At 51.2% G+C, this 16,976-nt stretch overlaps 1 protein-coding gene across 11 annotated transcripts in view; it reads left to right on the top strand.

Annotated features, from left to right (window-relative positions):
• The window catches only part of ALPK2 (alpha kinase 2), a 150,896-nt gene that overhangs the window by 129,215 nt on the left and 4,705 nt on the right, over positions 1-16,976 (top strand). For all 11 annotated transcript variants that reach the window (XM_045458303.1, XM_045458293.1, XM_045458300.1 and 8 more), the window contains 2 exons: positions 1,244-1,461; positions 7,386-7,434. In XM_045458303.1, coding sequence (XP_045314259.1) covers positions 1,244-1,461; positions 7,386-7,434 — 267 coding nt within the window. The remainder of the gene's footprint in view (positions 1-1,243; positions 1,462-7,385; positions 7,435-16,976) is intronic.

Here is a 16,976-nt window from a genome sequence, read left to right as displayed (position 1 = left end):
CCACTGGAGCTGCCTTCACGACCGGGCGGCCTCCTCACCGGCCCCCCTGCTCCTGTCCTTACTCCTGCACAGTCCCGTCTCCACAGGGTCGTCCGCAACACAGACGTGTGATAACGGCAATCCTTTGTCCAAAACCGTCCGGTAGCTCCTCATCCAAAGGGATGTAAAGGGGAGAGTTTTTCAAATGGCCTTCCAGACCCCACAAGGTCTGGCTTCCTATGCCCTCCCTGGCCTCACGCAGCTACTCCTGTCTCCCCTTTGCTGACTCTACTCCAGCCACACACTGGGCCCTTGCTGTTCTTAGAACACACCCAGAATGCTCCTGCCCCAGCCTTTTCCCTTTATTGTTCCTTCTACTTAGAATGCTCTTGCCATAGATGCCCTCACGGTTCCCTAGCTCCCTTCCTACAGGTCTCTGCTCAAACGTTCTTCCTTAGCAAGGCCTCTCTGATCTCCCTCAGTCAAATAGCAGCCCTTCTCTGACCCCCGCGCTCCCTAGTGCTTTTTCACTGCTTTGTTTTCTCACGTAGCACACACGTACGTATTTGTTGCCCGCCTCTTTCGTTTAAATGTAAGATCCTTGCGGGGCGCCTGGGTGGCTCAGTCGGTTGAGCGTCGGACTTCGGCTCAGGTCACGATCTTGCGGTTTGTGAGTTCGAGCCCCGCGTCGGGCTCTGTGCTGATGCCTCGGAGCCTGGAGCCTGCTTCAGATTATGTCTCTCCACCCGTCGGCCCTCCCCTGCTCATGCTCTGTGTCTCTCTGTCTCTCAATAATAAATAAATGTTAAAAAAAAAATTAAATGTAAGATCCTTGAAAGCAGAGCCCCTGTGTTCTTCACTGTTTTCTAGAACGGCATCTGGAAGACTGACCTGGAAACCACTGAATAAGTATTTGCTGACTGAATGGAAGGGAGGAAGGGAAGAAAAGGATATGATGGGTGGACACGTGGCTGGCGGGTCACTGAGATATGACTGTAATGAAAACATTCGTTTGTACGCGGGCGATTAAACCCCACCCCCCAGGAGGAGTTTCTGACCAACTCTAGGAACAAATGAAAACCAGAAATACATCTTTTCACCTGTTGAACAATCATTGCGGTGAGGGGTTAGCCTACATCTAAGGGGACCCAGGGATTGGTTCTGCAGCTCCCTGCTAATCCAAGTGAAGACAGAACACCCCCCCTTCCCCGGCTTTGTTACCACCTGAGAATGTGATGTGTGCCCATGCTGTCTTTTCTTCCAGGATAATCCCTATTTTTCTTATCCACCGACCGGAAAACAACATCCCTTATGCCACAGTGGAGGAGGAGCTGATTGGAGAATTTGTGAAGTATTCCATCCGGGACGGGAAGGAAATAAACTTCTTGAGAAGAGAATCGGAGGCTGGTCAGAAGTGTTGCACCTTCCAGCACTGGGTATACCAGAGAACGAGCGGCTGCCTCCTGGTCACGGACATGCAGGGTGAGGAAAGCAGCCTGCCCCGGGCTCCCGGGATGCTGTGACCTGGAATGTTCCTGGGGATGTGGCCAGGGGGAGGCGGGGAGGTCTGCTGCATGTCTTTAAGAGTCTTTACCAGCAGAGGGTGTTACTAATATCTCATCAGAAACAGGGTCTGACAGGCATGCCTAGGTGGCTCAGTTGGTTCAGCATCCGACTTCAGCTCAGGTCGTGATCTCGTGGTCCGTGAGTTCAAGCCCCACATCGGGCTCTATGCTGACAGCTCAGAGCCTGGAGCCTGCTTTGGATCCTGTGTCTCCCTCTCTCTGCCCTTCTCCCACTTGTGCTCTGTCTCTCAAAAATAAATAGACATTAAAACACACACACACACACACACACACACACACAAACAAGGTCTGACAAAGGAATCTGAAATGACGAGCCAAATGGAGTAAAAAAGTACATTTTAATTCATGCCAATAATGCTTTCCTATTACCACAGGCAACTAAAAATTGGCTTTATTGTTATGTCCTCAACAGGTGCAATTCAGAAGTGTTTATGAAAATCTGGCTGTTCCAAAAGACACATTAAATTGTTTTTTAATTTTTTTAATTAAAAACTTAAAAAAAAATTTTTTTTTAATTTCGAGACAGAGAGAGAGCAAGTGGGGGAGGGCAGAGAGGAAGGGAGACAGAATCCCAAGCAGGTTCCGCACTGTCAGCGCAGAGCCCCATGTGGGGCTCGAACTCACGAACTGTGAGATCATGACCTGAGCCGAAGTCAAGAGTTGGACACTAACCGATTGAGCCAGCCAGGTGCCTGGTAATTCATGGGTAGTAGGTGAGAGGGTCTTTCACGGTTCGGTTTAGATTTCAAGCTCCCCTAGCTCATTTACGGCACCTTGAATTTGTATACAAACTGATGGGAGTGCATTTGTTGCATGCATGCAGTGGCGTTATCATAATTTGGTTACCCACAGAGACGGCCCTGAGCCAAGTTGCGGTTTGGGGTCCCTCAAGAGAGGTGCCATATTTTTAGAGGTTACCTCTCAGGAGTTGGGCAAAGATTGGACCTTTATTTGGGTAAGGTGAATCCTTCACTGCCACAAATGTCCAGATACTAATATTTGAGACAGCATCCCAGGAAACACCTCGGAGAGTGCAGAAATGTGACAGGCAGTGGGAAGGCGGCCAGTAAGGTCCCTTAGAATACGACCAGTTCCCTCTGTGGGTTGCTGAAGCTCATGCCTGCTGGGGAGACGCTGGGAGCCTGTGCAGAGCACGCTTCTCGGGACTGTCGCACCCAAGGAGCGAGGGACTGGGGGTATTTGCACACCCACTGCCTGTAGCTACCAGTGGAAGGGGAGTCCTGGCGGGGGTGTTAATTCCTCGGCACTTGCCACCTGCACGGGGACAAGCCAGGCTGAGCAAAGCAGGCTCCCGTGATCAGAGAAAGTTCTCAGGCAAAGAAATGCTGGTGGCCCGTGGAGGTGGAGCCAGTGTGCACGGAAACAGGGTGAGGGCACTGGGTGGGGCAGGAACGGCTTCTACCACAGGGGGTTTCCTTTTCCTCTTCCTTTCCAAATAATCATGCCGTGAAGAAAAATCTGAACTATAATTGCATGCCCGCTGTAGGTCAGACGTGGTCACACACGAGGATCTCAAGCTCTACCTAGATCATGCTGCTCAAGAGCGAGACCGCGTCTGGGTTCTGTCCCCTCCGCCCCCCGCCTGCCCCCAGCTCGCTAGCTCTTAGCCTTGGGCAGATTACTTACCTCTGTGCCTCAGTGCTTTACACGTGGGGTTGTTGTGAGCATTAAATAGAATAGTAAACTTTTGGCACAGCACTGCCGCATCATAAGTGCTCCCCATTTATTTTAACTTTTTATTTTGAAATAACCAGAGACACAAGAAGTTGCAAAAATGTTCAGAGAGTTCCCTGTGTGCCCTTCACCCAGCTTCACCTACTGTTAACGTCTTACGTGACTCTCGTTCAGTGTCAAAACCAGGGGACTCGCACCGGCACAATAGAATTAACTAGGCTATGCACCGTGCTTGGAGGTCACCAGTTTTTGTATGTCTTCATTTTTTCCGACGACTTTTGTGCCATCTTCATAATGACCCTGCAAAGCACATTATGATCCCATTTTGCAGATGAGAAAACAGAGGCTCAGAGACGGTGCTTTAATTGCCTGCTGTCACTCCGCTAATAAGCAGAGGGGTCCACGACTCCACCCCTGTGCTTTCTGACTCCAAAACCCAAGCTCTTTCCACTAAACCACAAATCTACCAATTTGCAAGAGATTTGCAAGCGTCTCCTGATGTTAAAGCTTCCAGCGAGGAACTTCTTGAAGACCAGCTGGGAAATGCAATGCTACAGTCTCGAAGATGGGGCCAGTCTGCATATCGAAGGCAGTCATGTCTGCTCACTTTCTGAAGAGACTTCACTGCCACATGCACACACACACACACACACACACACACGCACACACACACGGTCTTAATACACAGCTATCTATTCTCATTAGACACTGGCTGTGCAATTCTTGATGGCCCCTCCATCTTTTCTCCTTCAGAGTTAATTTCGCTATAAATATCGTTCTTCTGGCGAAAAGCAACACCCTGGAGCTTCATGCACAGCTAGTTTCGCTTCCAGGCACTTGTAAACAAGTGTAGTGAAACGTTACGGCTCTCTGTAAGTGACATGTACGGTTTAATGTGTTGGCACAGTGTATCATAACAATGTTTATTTACTCTCTGCTTCTGAGGAAAATCTCTCTCTAGTCATCATTGCTGTGCACAAGGTAGCACATCCATTTTCTAAATAACCTGTGCATTTTATAATTTTACTGAGACACTGGAATTAGGATGGAAAAACTAAACAAAACCCCAAGCAAACCCGAACTCAACTATTACCTTCTTGGACTCTTTTTTTTTTTTTTTAATTTTTTTTTACCGTTTATTTATTTTTGAGACCGAGAGAGACAGAGCATGAACAGGGGAGGGTCAGAGAGAGGGAGACACAGAATCTGAGACAGGCTCCAGGCTCCGAGCTGTCAGCACAGAGCCCGACGCAGGGCTCGAACTCACGGACTGCGAGGTCATGACCTGAGCCGATTCGGCCACTTAACCGACTGAGCCACCCAGGCGCCCCACCTTCTTGGACTCTTAAAAGCTATCCCCTGCCTGGTTGGGCTTGCTTGTTGACAGGATCACCGTGGGTCCTGCCAGCTTGGGAGTCAAAGTCCCGCCTGTGATTTGGTCTTGGGATCTGCCCGCTGCTGGGACCAACCACTAAGGTTCCTAGGAAGCTGTGGCCCAAAAGACCCAAGAACTCATGTTCTGGAGAACAAATTTCTGATGCCGCCTACTTCCTTCCTTCCACCGGAAACAACCTGCAGATGACCGTTATCCCCAACTGGTCTTCAAATTATTTTCCTGTAGACGCATGGATAGAATTGCTGGCACATCATTAAACCGAGAGAGAGAGGTTTCCTTTTCAAAATTACATTCCAATTTTCTAAACTGTAAGTGACAGCTGGTGATCGTGAGAGGCAGGAAAGGCAATGCCCAAGTTCAAGGACCCTTGTGCCAAACAACTTTTTAAAATTCGGGGCGCCTGGGTGGCGCAGTCGGTTGAGCGTCCGACTTCAGCCGGCTCACGATCTCGCGGTCCGTGAGTTCGAGCCCCGCGTCGGGCTCTGGGCTGATGGCTCGGAGCCTGGAGCCTGTTTCCGATTCTGTGTCTCCCTCTCTCTCTCTGCCCCTCCCCTGTTCATGCTGTCTCTCTCTGTCCCAAAAATAAATATTGAAAAAAAAATTTTTTTTAAATTGGCCCTCCGTGCAGCTCAGAGCTATGATTTTTAAATACGGCTTTCCACAAAAACAAGCTATCCAAAGAGGGTTTTTACAATTTGGTGTCTTTATTTATTTATTTGTTTGTTTATTTATTAAAAAGCACAGTCCCTGTAATAAAGGCGATGTGCAGCATTTCTGCATACGTTCTCATTCGCAGCTTTGAAAGAATGAGGTGAAGTAGTCGCCAGCTGAAAAAGAGCCTTTGAACTTGCCCGCTGGCTCTCCCAAAGTGCCGTGTCTGATTTAGCTCACAGGTGCACTGCAGAAAAGCGCGTTGCTTCTGTCTGCCTAACCGGCCTGAATAGCAGCATGGCCTGGATTTCTGCCACGCTCCGGGCACATGCTACTGCGTCAGAGCATTAACCCATTAGGTTTCCTTTCCAGGGCCCCAGAAAACAGCGCTTCTGGGAGTCGAGACCCACGGAGCTAGGTTGCCATCACGTCTAACCTCAGGGTTGGCTTCGGAGAAGATGGTTGCCTGTTCCTTTGGCCACAGCCCAGACTGGTTTCCGTGTGGCCGGGCCTCTCAGTGAGCAGGGCATCTGCTGGCCGTGGGGGATACAGCAGTCACAGGCCTGGATAGGATAAGAGTTAGGGGCAAGAGAGGAGGAGGCAAGCCAGACAGACTGGTCGGTGGCACCGTGGACCCCAGGCCCTGCCATAGAAGGCCTGTGACTAGATTGCGTGAGTGAGCGTGAGGAAGAGGTCCGCTAAATTGGACCAAGGGCCCGTAGCCATCAGCCTAGAGAGACAGTGGCTGAATTGGTTCCTGGTGTGGCAGGGAGAGTCCGGAAAGGCCAGAGGCCACCCACACTCCGGGCACCGGAAAGGGGCGTCTTCCTCCAGATCTGGGAGAGGTTGAGGACATAGAGTGAGCCGGGCGTGCTCACTCCACTGCCTCTTGTCTGGGGAAATTTGTCCCAGAGCGTGCCTCTTCTCCACTTCCGTGTGCTTGGATTCCAGCAGGGATAGTGTGGCTCTTTGCTGAACCAGAGCGGAAGGCTCCGGCAGCTGTTCTGGTTGTTTGGCTTTGGTAGCCGGCCCTGCCAACGGGTGAATGGAGAGAGGTTAGGAGAAGCGTCAAAGAGTTGGGCCACGGGTGACACGCGTCAGCATCTCCAGACCAGTGGTTAAAAGCCTACACGTAGCTCGGGAGTGTTTCCCCCGAGGCCTAAAGCCAACCCAGAAAATCTTCTGTCCTCAACTGGGAGACCATCTTCATGGAGATGGGTAATCCCATATCTGGAGCTGGGCTTTGAACTGAACAGATGCCACCTTGAACTTTGTCACTGCCGACCTCACCCCTCCCCACCCCCCCGGCCCACGCCCACGCCACCTGCCATTGCGCACGGGCTTCCACTTTCTTTTTTTTTTTTTTTTTTTTTTTTAAATATTTTTTTTCAACGTTTATTTATTTTTGGGACAGAGAGAGACAGAGCATGAACGGGGGAGGGGCAGAGAGAGAGAGGGAGACACACAATCGGAAACAGGCTCCAGGCTCCGAGCCATCAGCCCAGAGCCTGACGCGGGGCTCGAACTCACGGACCGCGAGATCGTGACCTGGCTGAAGTCGGACGCTTAACCGACTGCGCCACCCAGGCGCCCCTAGGGCTTCCACTTTCGGTGAGGAAGTGGAGCGGACCGCAGCCCCGACCTGAGCATTTCTGGGCAGAGAGCTCCTGGGACAAGTGACAAGCCTGAGAGTCCCTCAGAGCGCTACCGGCCTCCCTCCTCCAGCAGAGGGCGCGGGCCGGGTGGACAGAGGACATCACTCCCCCAGCCACAAAGGGCTCAGGTGGCCTGGGGCGGCAGACCCCACCATTGGTTTCCACGAGACACAACTCCCCTCAGCTGCCGTCACAGGCCTGCTGTCCTCCATCGTCATCCCACAAAGCCCGACGAATGTCTGAAAGGCTGTCAGCCTCGGCAGAAAGTAGCCTCTGCTGATGGAAATGAGGAGGAAAGTGTGTTACGTAGGAAAGAACTTGACCGTGAGGCTGTCACTACCCCTAGCCCCGGAAGAGGTGGCCGGTCCTTTCTGAGGACCCCCCGTGAAACACAAATACCATCTCTGCTCTCTCTTCCTACAGGTGTGGGAATGAAGTTAACTGACGTTGGCATAGCAACACTGGCAAAAGGGTGAGTAGAAAAAAAACAAGCACGTTTCCTTCCACCCCGGGGTTCCAAACACCTGCCCGGCACACATACTGGGAAGCTGATGTGGGCAGGTAGGTTTCTTGTCCTAACTGTGGATGATGGATGTTCTCGGGGTGAATTCAATTCACTTCTGTCACTTACATAAAATATTTATGGACTCTGTTCTCGCAGGGAAACACATTTGTTTCCTAACTTTGAAACAAACAAGAACGCTGGAAATGCACTTCAAGATTAATTACTAACAGGACCGCCCCGGCGGGTGGGGGGTGGGGAAACCACGCCAGCGTTATTGGGATTTCTTTCAATTATGAATATTCCATTTTTCTACCTTTGATAGCTTCACTATTAGAAGCCTCTTAAATTTTTTTTTTTTTTGTACTTGAACGCAGTGAATTCGATTGGCATATTTTTAGTGTATTTCCGTTCTCTCTTATCCACAAAAGCCCTTCAGGCGACTCCCACACTTTTCTGGTGGTGGTTTCAGGAGCACATGGCTGGGGGAGAGCAGTGATGAGTTACTTTGGTTGTGGTGATGGCTTCGTTTTCCCAGTTTAGTGTGGGGTGTTGCTCTGTCCGGTGTGGGATACGCCCGGACGGCCCTGCAGCATTTTCCCGGGTCATCTCTTGAACCACTGTGCCTTCTCTCTGCTTTGCGCGACCGCCATTGAGGAGAAAGCAGGCTCTCTGTGGTTCTTGGTGAAAATAACGTTCTGGGTTGGAGCTACCACGGTTTTGGCCCGCCCCACCTGTTCCCACCTGTTACGAGGAGGGAATAGACGGCAAGTGACTTTAGAAGGGACGCATGCCTTGGGTTTTGTTATTGTTCAGGTATGGTGACGCCAGTCCTTTTCTAGATTGAAAAAGAAAACGATGGCCACTGAAAAGGTTTGTTGCCCACGGTCCCCAAGAGGGCCAGGCCCTGGGGTCCACACAGGGAGGCACCACGGTCAGCCAGGAGGCAGGAGGAGTGTGGGGAAAACATGAGCCACGGCTTTTAGTTGGTTTTCCGGGGAAGGAAAGGGTGAGGCAGGGAAGGCAAGCTGGGAATTGGCTGGTTTGAAAAGCTTCAGCAGGCTCGGGGTCGAGGAGGGGGCTGCCCTGGTTGTCTAGCCCCTGCCCCGGCGCTAATATAGGGCAGGTATGAGACCTCAGTAGAAGAGGTGGTAGGAACAGGGGTTTTAGAGAGAGACTTGGGTTCAAATCTTGCTCATGCCATTTGCTTCTGACTCTCCCAGTGGTAGCATTGCTTCTTGTATTATAGGCATTTGTCTGGTCCTTGGGATGGGGGACCTACATCCTGGTTTGCCTGGGACAGTGCAGTTTTTATGCCGGCTGTCCTAGCATCCATCTAGTTAGTCATTTTCTCCTGGACAAATTTCCCCATTTAGAAAATAAATTACGGGTGCCTGGGTGGCTCAGTGGGTTGGGCGTCCGACTTCGGCTCAGGTCATGATCTCGCGGTTTGTGGGTGTGAGCCCCGCGTCGGGCTTTGTGCTGACAGCTCAGAGCCTGGAGCCTTGGATTCTGTGTCTCCCTGTCTCTTTGCCGTTCCCCCACTCACGCTATCTCTCTGTCTCTCAAAAATAAATAAAATATAAAAAAAAATTTTTTTTTAAAGAAAAGAAATTATACCAGGCTATTTATAAAGGGATTTCTCTGGACCTCAGAAGCATTTCCTAAGTAGGGCAGACCCCATGTTCTCTGGGGGACACTGTAAACTCAGCATCATGCTCACCTGGTTTGAATGCTGAGTTCTCATCTTACCAGCTATGTGGTCACGTGACTTTAAATTCTGGAAGCACTGATCTACAGGATGGGGACACGGGATGTCTTGAGGATTCCCCCTCCTCCCCGCCCCCCCCCCCACCGTTAATCGACATCCAGGCCCTGAAGCTTGTATGCAGGTGATAAACATTGGTGATAAACATTGGTTTCCTTTCCCCCTCTTGCCTCAGCCTGACACCAACACCGATTCTGACACTGACACTGACATCATACCATTCTTTAGAACAACTTTGTACCAAAACAAAGCAGAAGTTTCAAAAACTAAGACAAGCTTAAGAGCGTGATTATTTAAGACATCTTTTAAAAGCGTCTTAACAGTCTCCGGGAACTCATTGCATGTTTTTTCTCCTAATTTAAAAAGAAATCCAATCCCTTGGTTTTGTTCTCTAATGTGACTTATCTGGCCCGGGACAGCTGCCCAAGACCCATTACCAGAGCTGATGGCTGGAGCCCAGCGCAAAATGTTGTCTATAAAGTATCACTTACCGCCTTCCCTCCCAAGGAGTGGTCACAGAGGAGGCGGTGGGAGAGAAGGGAATTCTGAGAGCTTTAGAAGGGATATTAGATCATCTTGTCCGTTGTTTTTCTGAAACTTTTCTGTAAACTTTTCCTAAGTTTGCAATTCCCCCCCAAAGAAACGTTTCTTAGAAGCCCGGTTTAAAAAACTGATCAAAGGAGGACTCTCGGAGTGTAAGGAGTGGTTGGGAGTTCTCTTTGGAGGCCCCTCGGAACCCCTGTGCTCTGGATTGAGAACCGACAGCCACATCCCGCCTCCTTACTTCCCAAGTGAGGAGCATAGCACTGTGTGAAGTAAGGCGCCCCGAGGAAGAGGGGCAGACCCTCAACATTTGGAGCCGAGAGTCAATTGAAGAAACGCTCCAGTGGAAGCCGGTGGAAGCCCGGGCTGCCAAATGGAGCCCAAAGCGGGGAGACTTGGAAAGCGTTCTGATTCTGAGGCAGCTCGAAGACAGGCTGAGAAGGATCCAAGCGGGAAGCAGTAGCAAGCAGGGAGGAGAAAGTTGGGGAGCATTGCAGAGGCCAGTGGGCCTCCAGAGAGCAGGAGAGATGAACGGTGGCCGATGACATGCTTTTCTTGATTCACAGCAAGCGCCCCCACGGGCTTAGTTCGTCCATGCTGGAAAGAGAAGAGCCTGGGGAATGGGCACGGTCTTAAGCGGTGTTCCGTGTAGGCGGCCTTATACGCGGTCTTTAACCACGTGAGAAAGAACACAAGGCATGGATGGGAGGACTGCTGAGGCCAATCTGACTTACTTTACAACTAATTAATAATAATGAACAGGGGCACCTGGCTGGCCCAGTTGGAAGAGCCTGTGCGTCTTGATCTCAGGGTCGTGAGTTCGAGCCCCAGGCTGGGAGTAGAGATCACTAAAAACAAACTTAAAAAATTATATTTTTAAATAATAAATAATACACTGTATTGTTTAGAACAGAAGAAGATCTCCCAAATTTAGGGCCTTTTTCTGGCCAGCAGTGGTCAGGGTCTTTTGCGGGCAGAGAAGCCATTGTGGCATTTAAAGAAAATAGTCCCTTATGTCTCAGTCTCCACCGTATGCACGAGTGAGGCAAGGGCAGAGAGCGAGGGAGGCACAGAATCTGAAGCAGGTTCCAGGCTCTGAGCCATCAGCACAGAGCCCGAGGCGGGGCTCGAACTCAAAAACTGCAAGATCGTGACCTGAGCCAAAGTCAGATGCTCGACCGACTGAGCCACCCAGGTGCCCCGTGACTTACTTGTTTTAATTCAGCTTTGCCTGGTAGTGTGGCCCTTAAAGCAGAAGTATGTCCTATCTCTCCTGGGAGCCAGCGATGGGAACATGTGTGAAAACGCATCACCTGTACCTTGGTGCCTGTCATCTTTCAGCAGTGGCGAGTGCGAGAACCTCAAGTTACAAAGCATGGCAAACAGCACGGTCACAGCCTAATAAGCCATTTTCTAGGCAGACCCCGGATACTGACGGGACAGTTGAACATTTTTCCGATTTGAAATTGCTTCGCCATGTAGAGTTCTTTGAAGGGGAAAATTAGGACAGTGCCTAATTCTATCACTGGAGAAATTAGAAGTGGAACCAAAGCAAAACCAGTGCCAACCAACGCACGCAGGGGAGCAGACCTGCACGTGTCACAGTCTGTCCTGCGAACACACCCCCCTCCCCAGCCAGCAGCTGCTGAATTTCTGGGGAGATGGCGTGATTGGGATTAGCCACCAGAGGGCGCCAGAGCCAATATGTTTTTCAACCCTTTATAAAAGGCTCAAAAAAAAAAAAAAAAAAAAAAAAAAAAAAAAGCTCATTTCTATGTTGCCAGATTGAAGTAAAACAAAGAGTACCCTGAGCAGATTTCTTCCCAGTTGGTAAGCACTGGACCAAAATCGGTTTGATATGAGTAGCCACAAAGGACAAAGGACACTCCCCAGGGGGACCACCAGTTAGCTATCCTGAAATGTGTGGCGATGTCCGGTGTCCCTGACATGGAAACCGAATTCCGGAGACCCTGGACAGAATGGCAAATGGCTTGCTCCCTGCGGAAGGGCAGTAAGGACCTAAACAACATGGTAAGGAGCATGGTAAGGACAGTTGCCTGGAGAAAGCAGGTTCTACTGATGTCATTGTGTCCAGCTCTCATTCTACAAGCCATGAAAAAGAGGAAAGACAAAAAAGGACTGCCACCTTCACTCTTGCTGAGTTCCAGAAAAAAAAAAAGGCTCTGCCCTCACTGCCCACTGTGAGCCTCGTGTGCCCACGGGCGGTCGTCACAAGTCTGGGACCCCACTGTACCTGGAGAGAAAGGGGCAGTGCAAATTTGGGATTTGTATTCAGTAGGATTTGTATTGAAGATACACAGCTCTACGGCAGGCTTGTGTGCACACATGTGCACGGTGTGTGTGTGCGTGTGTGTGGTGACTCCAGGCGGGCGCGTGACTCTGCCAGGAAGGGAGGAAACCAAGGGGCTTGGGAACAGAATTTCCCGACATCATGTAAGTGCTTCTCACAGCAGGGCTGTGTCTGTAGAACCCACACGTTCTAGCTGACTGGCCAAGGCGGGCTTCAGAGGACAGCCTTTCAGGTCTGAGGGACCTGAGGAAGGCGCTTTGCCCCCTCAATGTCCGCTTTCCCCCATTGCCCTCCTTGTCATCTACCCTGGAAGGCAGTCTGCATCCCATTTCAATCTGATCAAGCCATCTCGCGGTGGAGCCGGTTGGCCAGTGGCTGGTTTGTTTGGCCAGTCTTGGCCATCAAGGAAGTCTGGGGGCCCATGAAGGGAACATTTACCTTTCCCCGCCTCCACAATTTTGGCAAGGCATTACTACTGGCAATGTTCTCGGTGTGAGTTCAGAGTCTCCTGGACCCAGGAGTCAGCAAGGACATACCCGTTCCACGGAGCGGGAATAGCGTGGCAGCTTCCTGGTCTTTGCCCCAAAGTCTTTCAGATGACAGTACAGTTGGAGTTGGGGGGTTCTTCCCATGCCTCAGCACTACCCACCCCCTCGCCCCGCCCAGTCACCCCCAGAACCCGAGGACCCACAGCCAGGCTCCTCGTCCTTTGTCATCCAGCCTCAGAGGCAAGTCTGAGCCAAAAGACCATCTGGAGAGATTGCTGGATGTGAGATCGGCGGCTGCAGGATAAACCTGGGAGACGGTAGGAGGGAAATGGAAGAGGAGGACGCAGCGAGGGCCGAGAGGGTTCACGAGCGCCTGACACCAGAGGGCTGGAGGAAGCCCAGAACTGTCCGGAAAGGAGCCACCAGCGCTCTCAGGAAGGTCCGAGCAAAGCACAGCGGAGCTAGGTTGCCCGAACCGAAGAGGGGGGTGCGCAAAGATGCCACGGACTCAAGTTTGCTAATAGAAGAGAAGACAGGAAGGCATCTAGAAGGTAGCTGGAAAAAGGAGTGCTCTGTGTGTGTGTGTGTGTGTGTGTGTGTGTGTGTGTAGCCCAGAGAGAAGTAAAGAACGAGGGGCTCACTGTGGACTGATAGGATTTTGGGGCTTGTCCCATAAAGAAGGTCCCTCAGTCAGCGCTGGCCGGTCCTGAGCACACTCAGTGTGGCCGGCACGCCCCCTCCTCCTGCCCCAGGCATCTGATGGTGAAGCCCTGATCCCCTTTGGCCTTGACTGCCCAGCCCCGTGCCCTAAAGAGGCTCCCCCCTCCGCAGCTAAAATGGGGGGCGGGCGTTGGGAATCCCAGCTCTGGGGCTGAGGACGGTGGCTGACTCTCGGACTGCCTATCTCATGGCTGTCTTGCCTCCAGTGTCCCCTCCTTAGCCTCTGTGTCCCGACTTCAGCTTGTGTCTCAGATATTAAGGAGAGGACTCCATGCTTCCTCCACACCCACGGGGACGAGACTTATGGTCTCCAGAATGGACCACGGACCATCAGAGAGGCTCGGTTCTCCCTCGCCTCCCCAGGGCCCCAGCCCTGCTCCCTCTTCCTCGGGGATCACAGCCCAGAGCCCCTCCTAGTTTGGGCATGCCTTCAGAAGCCAGACAGCAGGAGCCGTGCAAGCATGCAGGGCTTCTGGAATGCCCCTGCCAGCAGAGGCAGAGAACCAGACTCGTGGGCTGCATTTGTCCTCCTGTCTTTATGTTTCCCCTTTTTTTTCCAGCCTGGGCAGAAGTCAGAGAAGTGCCAGGGCCTGTTTCCATGGTAGCAGCCCCTGCTGTAGCTCCAACTGGGGGCTGAGGGAGGGGCTGGAGAGGAGGCGTGAGGGCAGAGAGTGGGCAGGGGGCAGCAGTGGGGGCTGGGAGCCAAGGGGAGGAGCTGGGGTGGGTTCTCGGGGATGTGGGACCGCTTGAGCAGCCCTGTGACCAGAGGCTCTGACTTACCCTGGGGGCGGCGTGGGAAGGACAGCCACAGGGACGCTAGAGCCGCTAGAGCCGTAGTAGTGGTGGCCGGACCAGGGTTTCCATGGTGTTTGTGGGGGTGGGGTGCAAAGAGCAAGGGAGGAAGGTCAGCTTGTACAAGGCAACCTCAGAATACAATTTGTATAGAAAACACAGATTTGGTTACATTACAGCGTCCCCACCCCCCAAAGAGCTCAGTGACTCTGACAGAAGCACTTTCAAAGGGATCTATGTGCTGTTAAATAATCTTGGGAAACCCTGGGTTGAATGAGTGTAGGAGGTTTCTTTGGTGTGAGGCTTCATAGGGGTGTTTAAAGAGCCAACGTGTGATTGGAAGGCCCGCGGGGGCAGGGAGAAAGATTATGCAGCATTAATCACAGCGCTTATGCCACAGGATTATTTTCTATTTCAAAGCATCTTGTGGGACTTACAGCTCCATATTTTGGGAAATGCCGACCCACGGGAAAAATCACATAGCATGGCTCACGGAGCCTTCCAGAAATGTCCTCTGGCCTCAGCTCTCCTCAGAACACCTGCCTTGCTGAGGACATCCTCTGCCTTAGCACCTTTGCCCGTGCTGTCCCCTCTGCCAGATAAACCCCAAGCCGTCCTTCCTGTGTGAATCCTTAGAACCCACCACGCAGTGGGAAAACCCCCATCTCTCAGGAGCTGTTTATCACGGCATAGTGTAATTATTTGTTTATGGGTCTGTCTTCCCTACAAGAGGGCCAGCTTCTGGAAAAGCTGAATCCTTTTTAATCCCCCTGAATGAAAAAACGAAAGAATAAAGAAATGGAGGGTGTTAATGGAAGGAATATTAAGAATATTAGGAATATCAGGAATATTAGATGGTTCCAGAGTGGGGGGCTTCCCAGGGCCCCTCCTTTTACATGTAGATGGCAATCTGTTCCACCTGTTCATAAATCCAGCCCAGGCTTTGCTGTATACACACACACACACACACACACACACACACACACACACCCTGAAACAAGAGGTTTATTTCAATTCCTCACCCCCATCTTCAGCCTGAATTCTGTGTCCTTGTGGTCATTCCCTATAAATTAAAATTTTCTTCAGAAAGGATATCACACTAAAACTTCTGTGGTAAACAGTCTCTGACTTGCTTCTGCAAAGCTTACCAACGAATGGGAATTCAATTCTATTGCTCTTCCTTGTCCCACCGAGTTTTTTTTTAACGGATCCCTTCTTAAGCCAGACCAAAAAAAAAAAAAACCACCTTAATTTGTTCAGCACAGCCAGATCTGGAAGTTTCTGCCACTTGGCTCCACCCGCTCCCCCTCTCCAGGTGTGTTTGGAGGCAATACGAGGCGCGGGGGAGCGGTGATAAGCTGAGAGAGAAGCCGACCCTGCCGTCAGTTGACGATTTTTGCATGAGCCCCTTGTCAAGATGAGAGAAGACAGGAATCGTTTTTCAGCAAGCAATCAGACTAGCCTGGTTGGCAACACGTAGTGAGGACTGAATAAATCCGTGCCGAGTCAGGGCAGGATTGTAGAAATAGAGAGCTTCCTAGCCCTTCCAGAAGCAGGCTCTGGGATGTTGTATGACCCAAGTTTCAAGGACAAACGATACACCTGGGTCCCGACTTAAATATGAAGGCGCCGGGGCTCCTGGGTGGCTCAGTCAGTTGAGTGTCTGACTCTTGATTTCAGTTCATGTCACGATCCTAAGGTCATGGGATCGAGCCCTGCGTCCGGCTCTGCCCGGAGTGTGGAGCCTGCTTAAGAATCTCTGTCTCTCCCTTTACCCCTCTTCCCCTCTCACACGTCGCTCTAAAATAATAAAAAAAAAAAAACTCTTAAAAAATTAATTAATTAATTAAAACATGTCTCCAAGGTCCAATAGGGGTGGGTTTGAGGTCTTCATGCTTTAGTTTGTCTCCTTACTCCTTGGGATTCCTGGACCAGCGGCATCAGCAGCCCCTCAGAATTCATTAGAAGTGCAGGAACTCAGACCCATCCCAGACCTTCTGAGCCCAAACTGGCCTTTAAGAAAAAAATTTTTTTGACGTTTATTTATTTTTGAGAGAGAGAGAGAGAGAGAGAGAGAGAGAGACAGTACGAGCCAGGGAGGGGCAGAGAGAGAGAGGGAGGCACAGAATCCGAAGCAGGCTCCAGGCTCTGAGCTGTCGGCCCAGAGCCCGACGCGGGGCTGGAACTCGCCAGCTGTGAGATCATGACCCGAGCCGAAGTCGGATGCTCAACCCACTGAGCCACCCAGGTGTCCCCCACACCGGCATTTTAACAAGATTCCTGGGCAATTTATATGCACCACCCCCATCCGAGGGGAAGTTATTTAAGAAAAGGCCCCACTGAGTGCTGTTCAGTGGAAGGAATTTATGGTTCTTCTTCTGGAGGCAGTGAGGGAGGGCGGGCAGGTTAACTTAAAGTGATGGGCTGGAAAATTACACTAATTTGAGGTTACGGATAAAAAGACCCAGTGAGTAAAACTGCACAGAGCTAAGCTTTCTAACAATGGAAGTGTGTGAAATTCTATGAGGTGCTTTATCCCGTTGCATTGGATTCCTAGGGCCACCGTAACAAATGACCAGAAGCTGGGTGGCTCAGAACAACAGATATTTATTCTCTCGCGTTCTGGACGCCAGGAGTCCAATCCCAGTGTCAGAAGAGTGGGTTCCTTCTGGAGGTTGTGAGGGAGGATGCACCCCACGCCTCTCTCCTGGCTTCCCAAGGGCCCCACGCCTCTCTCTTGGCTTCCTGAGGTGGCGGTCAACCCTTCGCCTTCCCAGCCTTGTGGACGTGCCTCTCCAGTCTCTGCCTCTGTCATCGCACGGTCTTCTCCCTGCGCGTCTGTATCTGCTCTCCCCTTCTTACATAGACGCCCATGATACTGGGTTAAGGG

The sequence above is a fragment of the Leopardus geoffroyi genome, chromosome D3 (genome assembly GCF_018350155.1).
Source record: "Leopardus geoffroyi isolate Oge1 chromosome D3, O.geoffroyi_Oge1_pat1.0, whole genome shotgun sequence".
Lineage (NCBI taxonomy): Eukaryota > Metazoa > Chordata > Mammalia > Carnivora > Felidae > Leopardus > Leopardus geoffroyi.
This window is presented reverse-complemented; position numbering and strand designations above follow the sequence as displayed.